The sequence below is a fragment of the Apium graveolens genome, chromosome 5, assembly GCF_009905375.1.
Source record: "Apium graveolens cultivar Ventura chromosome 5, ASM990537v1, whole genome shotgun sequence".
NCBI lineage: Eukaryota > Viridiplantae > Streptophyta > Magnoliopsida > Apiales > Apiaceae > Apium > Apium graveolens.
The window spans coordinates 116,943,381-116,955,954 of NC_133651.1; the positions used below are offsets into that span (position 1 = coordinate 116,943,381).

At 37.4% G+C, this 12,574-nt stretch overlaps 2 protein-coding genes across 10 annotated transcripts; one reads left to right on the top strand and one right to left on the bottom strand.

Annotated features, from left to right (window-relative positions):
* Positions 1 to 1,941: 1,941 nt before the first annotated feature.
* Positions 1,942 to 11,260, bottom strand: LOC141724410 (uncharacterized). Of its 4 annotated transcripts, XM_074526559.1 has the most exons (6): positions 9,865 to 11,260; positions 9,531 to 9,590; positions 7,037 to 7,473; positions 2,779 to 3,198; positions 2,485 to 2,691; positions 1,942 to 2,333 (listed from the first exon to the last, which is right to left on the bottom strand). In XM_074526559.1, exon 1 carries the CDS (start codon positions 10,969 to 10,971, stop codon positions 10,423 to 10,425), a length of 549 nt encoding a protein of 182 aa, XP_074382660.1. In that variant the 5' UTR covers positions 10,972 to 11,260; the 3' UTR covers positions 1,942 to 2,333; positions 2,485 to 2,691; positions 2,779 to 3,198; positions 7,037 to 7,473; positions 9,531 to 9,590; positions 9,865 to 10,422. The 4 variants fall into 4 exon arrangements, with proteins under 4 accessions (XP_074382660.1, XP_074382661.1, XP_074382659.1 ...); XM_074526560.1 differs by lacking the exon at positions 7,037 to 7,473; XM_074526558.1 differs by having other exon boundaries at positions 9,531 to 11,260.
* Positions 7,274 to 9,207, top strand: LOC141724411 (uncharacterized). Of its 6 annotated transcripts, none has more exons than XR_012576648.1 (6): positions 7,274 to 7,406; positions 7,904 to 8,006; positions 8,225 to 8,394; positions 8,524 to 8,737; positions 8,874 to 8,929; positions 9,071 to 9,207. XR_012576648.1 is itself a non-coding variant. In XM_074526562.1 (6 exons), exons 1-5 carry the CDS (start codon positions 7,275 to 7,277, stop codon positions 8,888 to 8,890), a joined length of 498 nt encoding a protein of 165 aa, XP_074382663.1. In that variant the 5' UTR covers position 7,274; the 3' UTR covers positions 8,891 to 8,929; positions 9,071 to 9,207. The 6 variants fall into 6 exon arrangements, 2 of the variants coding, with proteins under 2 accessions (XP_074382663.1, XP_074382662.1); XR_012576649.1 differs by having other exon boundaries at positions 8,524 to 8,673; XM_074526562.1 differs by having other exon boundaries at positions 8,524 to 8,599.
* Positions 11,261 to 12,574: the final 1,314 nt, after the last annotated feature.

Genomic DNA, 12,574 nt, shown 5'->3' on the forward strand with positions numbered 1-12,574 from the left:
TTGTCATTAAGCCTATGTTTACTTCAGCTGTCTTTTCCTGTTTTAGTTTGTCAGAAGTTAATTCCTCTTTAACTTCTGATTTCTCATTATCAGACTTTACAATTACAAACTTAACAGATTTTAACTTTGGCTTTTCCTTAACAATAGGCTTAATTTCTTCAGTTCCTTTATCATTCTTATTTTCTCCATAACCTAAGCCCTCTTTCCAATTTTCTCTACTTAGCAAATTTTGAGTTGTTCTGCCAAAGTTAGTCCAAGTCTTGATTATCTCTCTTTCCTTTTCTAACTCAGTTTTTAGAGATTCATTCATTTTTAGCACTTCATCCCTAAAATAAAAAGCATCATCTCTATCCTTCTGAGTTTGATGGAATATGACTAACTCTTTTTCTAAGAAATCATTTCTTTTCTTATATGCAAGATTTTCAGAAGTTAATCTTTCACATGTTAAAGTTTGATCTCTATAGCTAACAAACATGGTTTTAAGATATCTTCTCAACTCATTAATATCATCAGTATGAAAAGCATAAGTAGTCTGAGGTACCTTTGTTTCAGCAGCTTCAGAACTGCTCTCAGCACTTTCTTTATCAGCATTTGCCATTAATGCATAGTTCTCCTCACTTTCAGAGTCTGAGGTGTCTGTCCAGCTTTTCTGCTTTGTGACAAGAGCCTTGCCTTTGTCACCCTTTACCTTCTTGCAGTCAGGAGATATGTGGCCTTTCTCACCACAGTTATAGCATTTATCATTGGTGTAATCTCCTCTGTCAGACTTTCCTCCTCTTCCTTTAGATCTTCTGAAATTCTTCTTATCAGAACTTATGCTTTTCCTGGGAAACTTCTTTCCCAACCTGAACTTCCTGTATGCAATCTTTGTGATTCCTTTCACCATAAGAGCACACAGTTTCATCATCTCCTCATCAGCATCAGTCTCAGGCAAGCTTTCATAATCTGAGTCATCATCACTCTCAGAACTTGATGACTCAGTATCAGACTTTATGAAAAGAGCTTTACCCTTGTCTTTCTTTGAGGAAGCTGCTTTGGGAAATTCTTCTTCAGCCTTAAGAGCAACTGTCCTTGACTTTCCTCCTTTCCTCTTGCTTCTTTGTTCCATCTCCAGCTCGTGTGTCTTGAGCATTCCATAGATTTCGTCAAGAGTTGTTTCATCAAGATTGTAGTTGTCTCTTATTGTCGTTGCCTTCAAATCCCAGCATTCAGGAAGAGCTAACAGGAACTTAAGGTTTGAATCTTCAAGATCATACTCTTTATCAACCAATGACAAATCATTCAAAAGTTTGACAAATCTATCATATAAATCATTCAATGACTCATTAGTCTTTGAGTCAAAGTGTTCATACTCTTGAGTGAGTATTGTCTTCCTGTTCTTCTTAATTGTGTCAGTTCCCTGACATCTTGTTTCCAGAGCATCCCATATCTCCTTAGCAGTCTTGCAGTTGATTACCCTGTTTGACATTACATTATCAATGGCACTATGCAGTAAGTGTCGTACCTTAGCATCTTTAGCAATTGATGCTATGTCCTCAGCAGTATAATCACTCTTCTCCTTTGGTACGGTCGTTGCTGCTTCACCTGCAACTGCAACTGCGAGTTTGGTTGGTTTGTGAGGACCTTCCTTGATTCTATCCAGGTATTCTAGATCTGTTGCTTCCAGGAACATGGTCATCCTTACCTTCCATATGGGATATTCAGATGGTCTCGGTATGGGGACTCTGATGGTCTCATACCGACTCTGAATTTGTGTCTTTGGTGATTCCTCAGTTGTGGTAGGCTTAGTTGGAGTTTCTGTGTCCGACATGATTGTGTTTGGATCTTTAACTGTATGTAAGTTAACAGATAGGCTCTGATACCAAATGTTAGGTCACACACACACTGTAGAGGGGTGAATACAGTGTATAGTACACTCAAATCGAACTTAAAGAACTTGAGTAACAGAAAACAAACTTTATTGAAACAATAAACTCTGTTACAATATGGAACTGTTACCTCTCAGTGATGAACAAATATCACGAGAGCTGCTAGGGTTATAAAGAATAATAACTTCGATAATGATAACACTTATATTGTAAACCCTATGCCTGTGTTTATATACTATACAGTTACAAGATAATCGCTAATTGATATGGAATATAATTCTGCTTCCTAAAATATATCAATCAGATATCTTCTATTCCAAGTATTCCATTCTTCACGGAATTCCTTCTTCATGCATATCTCTTCTTATATTTTATCTCTATCTTCTTTCCTTTAATCAGCTACTGTCCTTATCTGATTGTCCTTCAGCACTTAAGTTCTGATATCTATCTTCTGATGATTATCTCCTGATAATATAAGTACTGATATCGTTAAGTCCTGACTTCCAGTATAAGTACTGATCAACAGTTAAGTACTGATCTATCCTGTTCACACAAGATCTGAAAGCTAAACATAAAACATATTAGCCATGACATTATCAAATATATCTAACACAACCTTCTACTTCAGCTTAGAGAGCTCCTTCAGGTTCCTTTTATCGATCGACAAAGCAGAAGCTTGCCCCTCCGACACCTCCAATGCCTTCTGCACGCGGCCTAGCTCCTCTTCAGCCTGGGTCGCCCTGACCTCCATCTGCACCATCCCTTTCATCCTGGCTTTCATATCCTAGACTTTATCGGCCACACCAGCTTCCTAGAGGATAACCTGGAAAAAATGCATAAAAGGAAATTAAGGCAGGAATAATACAAAGGAATGAAAGGGATTGAAATAAAAGTCAAGGCAAAAATATACCACAGAAAGGCGAGCCATGAGCTCGGTGCAGGAATCCGAAGGGTTGACTGTAGCATAAAAGACTGGTCCTTCGTCAACATCAGTCCTCTGCAAAGGTCCGGACCGACCTCCCTTCCGGCTGCAGGGGCCCTGGAGACTATAGAGTCTGACGATTGTACACCCCATTTCAGAGCATACGTCTCGATGACCTCCCCACCTGGAGCCCGAAGCCTTCTGCGGGTATCGGCCATCAAGTCTGACGGCTCGGACCTATTCTTGCCAGTAAGCTCCAGGGAAGGAGTGGGCGAGTGAGCATGAGAAGGGACGGGCACCCTGGTATCGGCGTTCTCCGGATGAGAAGCTCCTGCGGCAGCCCTCTCTAAAGCAAGTTTTTCTTCGGCCTTACGACTTTTCTTTCCAACATTTCTTGTCTGGAAGACACTGCAGAAATAAAAAACACAAGAGAAATGTCAGATACCTGAAGTCATGAGAAGCAATAGCTTTATACAAGTAGAAATCGAAAAAGAAGAAAACAAATAAAGTATACAAGGCTACAAGGGTGTTACCACCACTCCATAAGGCGAACATCCAATCTCTGTCCCGACTACTAGTTAATGGTAGCTTTGGGAGCTTTCAAAGACACTAAAGACTCGTAGTTTATAGCCTCTTTAGGCTCGAGGGCAGGCATCACAAGCCGAGTCAGTTCGACCTCACGCCAAACCCCGAACTCTGCCAAATAGATGTCGGAGATGTAGTACCAGTGCGTGTGGCTTTTCTTATTACTGGAATTGGTGAAACATCAATCCCCTCGGCCAGCTCTTCGGCCGATAGTATAAAAACCTGGACTTTTCCCGTTCCTATGGAGATCGTAGTAGAACCAGAACAACCGAGTCGAAGGCTTGATCTTCACCTCCATACACCGACATTGGAAACTGTTGATGCGTATGAATCCGTTCGGATCCATCTGGGCGAAGGCAATCTTCATTTTCCTGAACAGACTCTTCACCAATTTTAGGAGTGGGACACGGAAGCCACAGAAGCCACACTTAAGAGCGGCTTCAGAAATCCCGACGGCGTATTCTCCGCAACTCGACGGAACGGGAGGGGAATGAAAAATCCGATCCGAACTCTTCGGATGGTAGAGATGATAGACCCCCCCCCCGGAATTTGGTATTTGTCATAGAATTGTTTTATGTCCGTCTTTTTCATTTGTGAGAGATTGTTGGCAGCAAGGGCACCGCTCCCACGCTAGACCAATCCATGATCCTGCATCCGAAAATGAAGAAACATTAACCGTGTACTCGGATTGCATAACTATGGGAATAGGACTAAAAGAGAAAGACCAAGTACAACAGGCCATGATCGGGACGAAGAAGGAGACGAAGTTTTATGGACTTGGGGGATCGACTCTCGAAGTGTGTTCTAGGGCTTGGACATTCCGAAGAACGTTCAAGGCTTACAGCACACCTGCATGCCATCTTTAAATCCCGACAAGTCCCAAGAAAAAAGGGTGTTTGGGGGACGGTTTCCGAAGACTGTTTCAAGGCTTGAATGTGCCGAAACCTGTTCAAGCCCATAAACAACCTCGCTTACCCTCTTTAAGCCCCTCTAGACCAAAAACAGAAAAAACAAAAAGGGGAAATGGAGAAAGACGAAAACGCCTAATAACCCCGTACAGACTCAAACCCCCCCCCCCCAAAAGTCATTTTAAAAAAAATATACTGCATTATGAACCACAAACTTGCATGTAAAAGGATTGAATAAAGAACTTACTATTATGTAGAAGATTGGAAGCACGGTATTGTTGTTGAAGGAACTTTGACCTTGTGTTTTTCGTGATTTGATGTTTGGGAAGAGGTTTTTACAGAGAGTAATCGTTATTTGTAAGAAAGTGAAATGAAAAAGGATGATGTAAGAGAAGGGGAGTATATATATATGGGTAAAAAGATGTGCCATTTAGGTTTCTTGGTCCAAGATGAGATCAAAATGTTTGGGATTCAACGGCTAGATGAGACTGGGGATTTCGAGATGGGACAACTTTCATCATTAAGGCAGACACAGTTTCCCAAGCGACGCTGCCCACCGAATACAGCGAAGTGGACCGAAAAGATTGGACTACGCCCAAGAAATTCATTCTCAGTCGAAGCCTAGTGACATGTTGGAGGCCCACTATTATTAGGCCCGTGTAATGTGTTTGGGCCGAATAAGATAAGGCACTACGTGAGCTGAAGAAAGGTTGGCCCAATAACGAGGACGACGGTGGTTGGTCCAGTAAAGAGGAGGACGCAGTCTCCTGCCCACAACGACCACCTTTCCCTTTAAACGCAACGAACCGACAAGCCCGGAGAGTAACGTTGACGGTTAAGGTTATATACACAAGAAAGTTCATTGATCGACACACACTCAGATCACATTATTATCTTTTTTATCTGGTAATCCGAATTATCCATACAAAAATCAGTTAACTTATTCTCACACCTCACCTCCAGTGAATCATCATTCACATTCTTCTCTTTGCAAGCCAAAATCTATTCATCCGAAAACCTGAACGAAAACCGGATCGACAGAAAATTGGTTATAACAGCAAAAAAAAACCCATCTTCACCCATATATGTTTCATTTCAAACATTCATTTTCCATATCGAAGGTACATAAGAAAGATCTGATTTTATTTTTCGAAACCGAAGGTACATAAGAAAAATCTGCTTTCTTTTTAGATATCAAATGTGCCATCTACACTTCTAAAGATCTGATATTTTTTTTTGCTGGTTTCTTCATTGCACGAGTTTCTTCCTCCCCACTGTGTAAGTAATGCAGTGCAGATTAGAACGAGTTTGAGCTGAGATATAATATATTTATCAATAGCTCCTTAATATCTAATAATATCCCTTAAAACTAGGGCATTCATAGGATATAAAAAGCTTCAAATGGCACTTTGTCTTATTTTAGACAAACTAATTTATTTAGTCTTCACTTTTCAACATTGTAAACCTCATCTTCTACTACTTTTAGATAAGAAAACCTCTCTTTAAAGATAAAGATATGATTTATAAACTTAAGATAAGAATCTTATCCTTATCAAACCTTGTACTTGCATCTATCTTCCTCAAAACTATAGTTAAATATGTCCACTATGAAGCAGCCAAATGAACAGCTGGAAACAAGAAAGTTCAATCCCGGCAAGTACTTTGGAACAGTTAAGCTTAGAGCCATTCCATATAACATATCCTGAATATCTGTACCAATGCAATAAGAACCACCTATAGCCATGATTTATAATTACCGTCAAATCCTCCGGAGTGATTGATGATTGATCATGGGGTCAGGTCTTACATGATAGTTCACAAACTGCCCACCCCCAATTCATTATCTTGTATAGCTTTGATGGTATTTATGAAATATCGTATGATTCGTACATTCAAGGTGCTGCAACACCCACATATTTCTACATATAAATATCCTATTATTTTATTTCTTGGGAACAACTTGATACTCCAAAAGCTGAATCTATCATTTTCTCTGAGAATTTGTAATAAAACAAGCGGAAATAGGAACTCCTGTGCACAAAGATAGGCGACCGATGTTGGGCAGTAACTCTCCAAGAATAAGTGAATAAGTAGGCAGAGAGTGGTGAATGTAATGTAAAATTCATTGCATAGCTTTTGTAAGATGTGTAGGAGAATAAAGGAATAACAAAAATGGTCAAATAGTTGGTTGATGACCTAATTAGAATAGATTCCAACTTGTGTGTGTTTGAGAGAGATGGACTTATCCAATCTTCTCCTGCAGAGACTACTCTCCATGGTCCTAGGCTCCTATCTCTCTCAACCAAGAGACAAAAGTCAAACGGATACAATCTCCAACTATGTGTAGCAACAGGATGAGGAAGACATTGGTATATCCATTTCTTCTTCTTGTATGTAACTGCTATTTAACTAGATACAAACTAGAATGTTATATGCAGATCAATATAGGTAGGAAAAATCTCGTATGAATGACAACCCGAACAAATAATTTATCCCATGTGTAACCCGGTAAATACTACTTTTTTCTTGGCCAAAAAAGGTTCAGGGTTCATGTCTAATGAAAAAATGTTTGTAAGAATGAGCTTTTGGATCCTGCCAAAGGCCCAAAACTATGTTTTCCTACCCATATATATGCCGAAACACATGAGAACATCTACTAATACATCCATTCCGAATGTCAATATATCCTACAAATCAAAAAGCACTTCTGATTAATTACAAATATAAGTAACACCTTATAAAAGTTTACATACCTGTGTATGTGTGTATTCAGTGTGGACAAGTGGAGGAAGGAGGTTGGACATAGTTTATGTCCAGCTGGCTACTAAGGAAATGCAAATCATGTAGTAGTATGTCTTTATAAATACCACACACCCATTTTATTTTTTTCACATCCTCTGCTTACTTTTCCCTCTGCCTCCTATCAGCTAGCTTAGCTTTTCTTCACAACCCGTGCTCACTTTTCTTCATCTGCAAATTATTATTATATATATGGAGTCCACAAAGAAAGGAACCCGTGGTTCATCTTCTTCATTTGTGGATCTTTTTGGGCCAAAGGACTCTTCAATGCATTCATCCTCTTCCACTGGACTCTTCAGCTCTGTTTTTGGGCCATCTTCCACGGTATTGTTTCCCTTCTCTTGTTTTTCTTTTTCCGAATGTTTGCTACCTCCTCACTTTAAATTCATAGCTACACAAAAGTTCAGCCACACCCACATATATTTGTCAACTTAAAGGTTGGGGTTTAAAGAAAGAACTTTTTAAACAAGCAAACATGCCTAGTGTCTCTAAATTTGGTAGGATTCCCTCACAAGTCACAACATAGGGGATTAATGTCACCATATTTGGTATTATTCCCTCACAAGCCACAAGACATGGGAACAACTGAGACCTGTCTAAAAAACCTTTCGGCAAAGTCATATAATTTTGTTAGTTTCTATTTTCTAACGTATAAAGACCTCAATCTTCTAAGTCTCCGCATTTGTCATTGCTTTGGTACAGATGCTTTAGATCAATATATTTGTCTTCCTCAGACACGTTTAATCAAATGAAGTAAACTTATTTTTATCACGCACAAGAATGCTACTTCATTGTTTCTAAATTCTAGTTCTCAACTTTAGGGGCTAGGGAGGGATTTTTCTCGCTCAGGATTATCAAGAACACCCAGAAACCAGAATTCTGCACATGCAACTGAATATGGCAGTGCAAAGCATGAAACTCAAGGTTTGCAAATTACTTGCACTAGCATTTGCAATTTATTACGTATGTTTATACTGCCAGAAAAGTATATTTTACATAGAATGGTCATCTACGAGAACGTACATGACATAAATTGTCCTAAAATAGAGGTACAAGTTTGAAAAAAGATTAAAGATTAAAAGTTTTAAAGCATTTGGAAACTATGCGTCACAATTTATAACCCTTTTCGATGTCTAATGTAGATTATAGAACTCCAAAAGGCTCTGGTCAAAGTAGTAGCATACAAAGTAAGGACAGGAGTACCATTTATCAAAATGAAACAGTAGAGCCCTGTTATTTCAACTCATCAATCTACTATGGCGGCCAAGAAGTTTATTCTTCAAATCTCCAGTCCAATAATACTTATAACGCCGTAAGTACAACTCTTTGAATGGTCTAATAACTTCAATCTTCAATCAAAATAAATTATACTGCATCCTTGATGTGTTAGAAGTAACTATTCAGGCTGAATAACCATTTTTTGTATTTGAATCATTTTCAGTTCAAAGAAGAGGGAGGAGATGCTGATTCTAACGGAAGCAATTTAAACAGTGCTTCACGAGGAAACTGGTGGCAGGGTATGTAAATGTTAAGGGATTTATCTGTAAGTGACTAAAAGATCAAGGATGGGGGCTGCCCAGCTGTCTCTGAGGTCTGCAATCTTGCATACCTTAAAAGAAACTGTTGAGCGTTTAACCCTCTATACACAAATTTAAGTGAGCACAGACATGCACGTGCGCATGTACTCACACCCTCAAAGATCATAATCTCTACTAGATTACATTTTCAAAGTTACGACTGTATTGTTTTTGCAGCAATATTACCTAAAGCAACATTTTCTTCTTGTTTCAGGATCCTTGTATTACTAGACTCTCTTCAGATGTGCAAAATATTGTTCAGGAATCAGGGTAAGCAATGATTACATCACCGCGGAAACTTATGTCAGCTTATTTGTAGACTTCACATGTCAAGCAGACATACATTCTAGAAATCTTCAGATAATATCCAAAAATAAGAGGAGCCATGTACTAATTATTGATTGTTTACAGGTATAATGATATTAACATCTACCTACTTTGTATGCAACATCTGAGGACAAAGATAAAAGGTTTTAATATCAAACAATCAGAAGGCATTTTGTAATATGTCATTTTCCTTTCAATCTGTAGTCTTCATTTGCCCTTCTCTTTGTCTGTAGTCGATTTCAGGAAGTCTTGTATATCTATGATCACTTAATTTAAAAGCTAAATATTTTCCTAAAGGTTAAGTTCTGCAAATATGGGATATTTACAGGTTTATTTAACAAATTTACATCACTATTAATTAAATGTTAGGAGTTTTGTCAGATAAACTGAAATCATAAGGTGGAAACGAACAGAAGATTACAAAGATTGATAGCAGAAAATGTTCAACACGTGAAAAAGGGCAGTAAAGCAAAACCAAACAGAAAGGTGAACAGAAATTACCACCTAAAATTTTATTATGTAGCGAAGAAAAGTTAAATAGTACCTCCACAACAGTATAGATGTGATCTTGGCTGAGAACTCCCACCAGTATTTGAAAGCATAACTATACATAGAAACATGGGTTTGGTAAATCAATTCTGCAATCATCAATAACAAGAAATCCCAGAACACAAAAAACTTCATTGAAGCTTTAATCAGTCACAGTGCATATTACAACCACCATTGACGTAGATAAACAACAGTCAGATTACCTGCAACTCTAACGGTTGGCACACCATAAAAAATACGACTTTCAGTTCATTGTTCAGTATTATATGAACAATAATAAATGTTATTGAGCGAGTTAAAGTAATGCCATGTCGGAATCATAGCCTTACCTGAGCTAATAATTTCAAGGTAACGAGTTCAAGTTGAATATGCTCGCCATTCATCAGTCCCAGTTAAAACTTCCATTACAGTTGCTACTAAATAACTTAGTCAGGATATAAAATAGAAATTGACACTGTACTAATCTTTCTTAAATAGAAAGCATGACACTATTGGGACATACTGTACAACATCATGAACCCAGTAACCAAAGTATAATCACAGTTGTTCGCAGTGAATACCCCCTCACCATTTCCCAAATATGATCCACGTAATTTTCTAGAACACATAAGCTAAACACCATAAATTAATGCACATTGAATGAATAGAATTTTGATCAACAAATAACCACCAACAACAAGCACGCAAGAAAAACCATAAAAACAAATTCAACAAACTATGCATATCTTACAGAAAACTGAAAAAACCCAAATCTTTATCAGTTCATCAGTACATTCTAGTTACAAAAAAAGTCCCGAGATCTCGTATATCCAATTCAATTCTGTTGGATTTAATACAGCTAACACACACACACATTTAAATATGAAAAGTAGGAGGGTAAAAAAGGATCACTGAGTAAAAGCATACAAAACAAAAGAAGCATAAATAACAAGAGCAGAAGGAACCAAAATCAACAAAGGCACAACAGCACTATAAGTATCACTACTCCCACAACTCAAAGTCCCTAACTTAATCTGAGCCACATTCACCAACGCCATCATCAAAAACCCACACCCGAAAAGTGACCCGACAGCCGAAACCAAGTACCCGACCCGAAGCACACTCTTATTGACCCGGCACATATCAAAAGTGAACAAATGCCAATGTGGGTCCCCCGAATTCTTGGCGATCCGGATGATTTGTTTAAGGCCCAATGCAATGAGGCTTGAGAAGAGAAAGGAGCTAAAAGAGTAGACGTGGAAGGATATGAGATTCTCGGCAAGTTCGGGTCCGGGGAAACAGGCCGGGTCGGAAATGAGGCTGTTGTTCGGGTCGGATGGGTTCCAGGTGAGACCGATGAAGACGGCTAAGGTGAAGAGAGAGTTGACGTTTATGATGCCGTCGAGTGCAGTTATGTGGATGCTGGTTCCGAATCGGGTCGGGTTGGCTTGGTCCATGGGTTGGCCGGATAATGTGGTAAGAAGAGGAATTAAGCAAGAGAGGAAAGGTATAGGACGAGGTTGGGGACTAGGTTACTACTGGTTTACTAGATTTATGCTTCTCAACTTCTTGTTCGAATTTTGTTTGGACGGGTTGACAGGTAAGTAAGACTGTCGGATCCATTCATGTATAATTTCTTTATATATTAATTCATTTTTTTGAGTTTTGACTAAATTTTTTAAAATAAAACTTGTATGCTAATGAAATTTCTCCGATCGACTTTGAATCAACTCACGGCGGACACCGCTGATTTGGGCGGTTTGGGTTTGAGCTAAAAAATGATGCAACCCAATATAAACGGTTTACAAATTTATAATTTATTATATCAAAAATATTCGTCAAATCCAATCCTGCTAATAATATATTGATTTGAGTCGGGTAGGTTGAATTCAATTTTATTTTTCTGTCAAAATTCAAACTAAAATTATAATCTTCAGGATCTGTTCGAATTTTGTCTGTACAGTGGACAGTTAAGATTGTCGGACCCATTCATGTGAATAATTTTATATATTATTGAATTTTATGAGTTTTGGTTTTGACTAAAGTTCCAAAAAATAAAAATTAAAAACTTGTATTCTAATGGATTAGAAAGGAAAAAAAAAATAAAAAAAACTTGTATGCTCATGGCTTAGTGTAATATAAAATGTATGGTACAGTATGTCGAAATAAATCAAAATAGTAAATTAATTTAAAGATTCATGATCCAAAGATCACACTTTTTCTTGCGGAAAAAATTTCCATCCTTCTTTATTATAATAATATCCGAGTTAACAATGTCACTCACTCAACCAATCACATGTTTTTCCTTATTTATACTATACTATATTATAATAGCCGAAATTGAGTATAATTTGATTAAACGGTTATCCACTAATTTTGATTATTAAATGAATAAATAAATAATGTTGTATATCCGCTAAACTACTAAATTGTTAAACTACTAGATATAATTTACTTATCCAACTAAATTACGACCACAACTTATTTTATTAATAAAAAATAAATAAATAGTGTTATATAACCGTTAAAGTACTAGACATAATCTACTTATAATACTAAATTACGATCACATTTATCCTATTATTATTTTTTATAAATTTATAATTATTATATATTTATATAAATATTTTAAAATTATAATATGACGGGATAAATAAAAATTTTAAATATTAACGGGAGATGCCCGTGATTTAAGCTAGTAATTTTAACAAGTAGAAGGCCTCCCCCAAAAATTAGACTAATTCAATTATAAATTCACTAGAATTTTACCCAACTACACACCGAGCTAAGACTGTATATGAGTTGGGTTGGTTCGGTTCGACCATTTTAATAACCCAACCCATTTAGTACGGGTTATAAAAAATCAACTCATTAAATTTGAAAAATATAAAAAACTCAACCCTATTAATTGTGTTATGAGCCGGGTTGGTTACTATTGGGTTGATCGGGTTGGTTGAAAGTGTAAACACACATTATAAATACAAATAAGACAGTAGCATACCCAACACTTTATCATTATCGGAAAAATAAATATAATACAGATGATAAAGATTTTAATGA

Excerpts from the sequence above, each read along its gene's own strand:
- LOC141724410 (XM_074526557.1), bottom strand. The coding sequence starts at position 9,670 with ATGAAGTTTTTTGTGTTCTGGGATTTCTTGTTATTGATGATTGCAGAA. Across the intron at positions 3,199-9,530 it reads ACATCTATACTGTTGTGGAG|TGTCTTCCAGACAAGAAATG; the intron begins GTACTATTTAAC and ends TTATTTCTGCAG. Across the intron at positions 2,692-2,778 it reads TCATGGCTCGCCTTTCTGTG|GTTATCCTCTAGGAAGCTGG; the intron begins GTATATTTTTGC and ends CATTTTTTCCAG.
- LOC141724411 (XM_074526561.1), top strand. The coding sequence starts at position 7,275 with ATGGAGTCCACAAAGAAAGGAACCCGTGGTTCATCTTCTTCATTTGTG. Across the intron at positions 7,407-7,903 it reads TTTTTGGGCCATCTTCCACG|GGGCTAGGGAGGGATTTTTC; the intron begins GTATTGTTTCCC and ends TCTCAACTTTAG. Across the intron at positions 8,395-8,523 it reads CCAATAATACTTATAACGCC|TTCAAAGAAGAGGGAGGAGA; the intron begins GTAAGTACAACT and ends AATCATTTTCAG.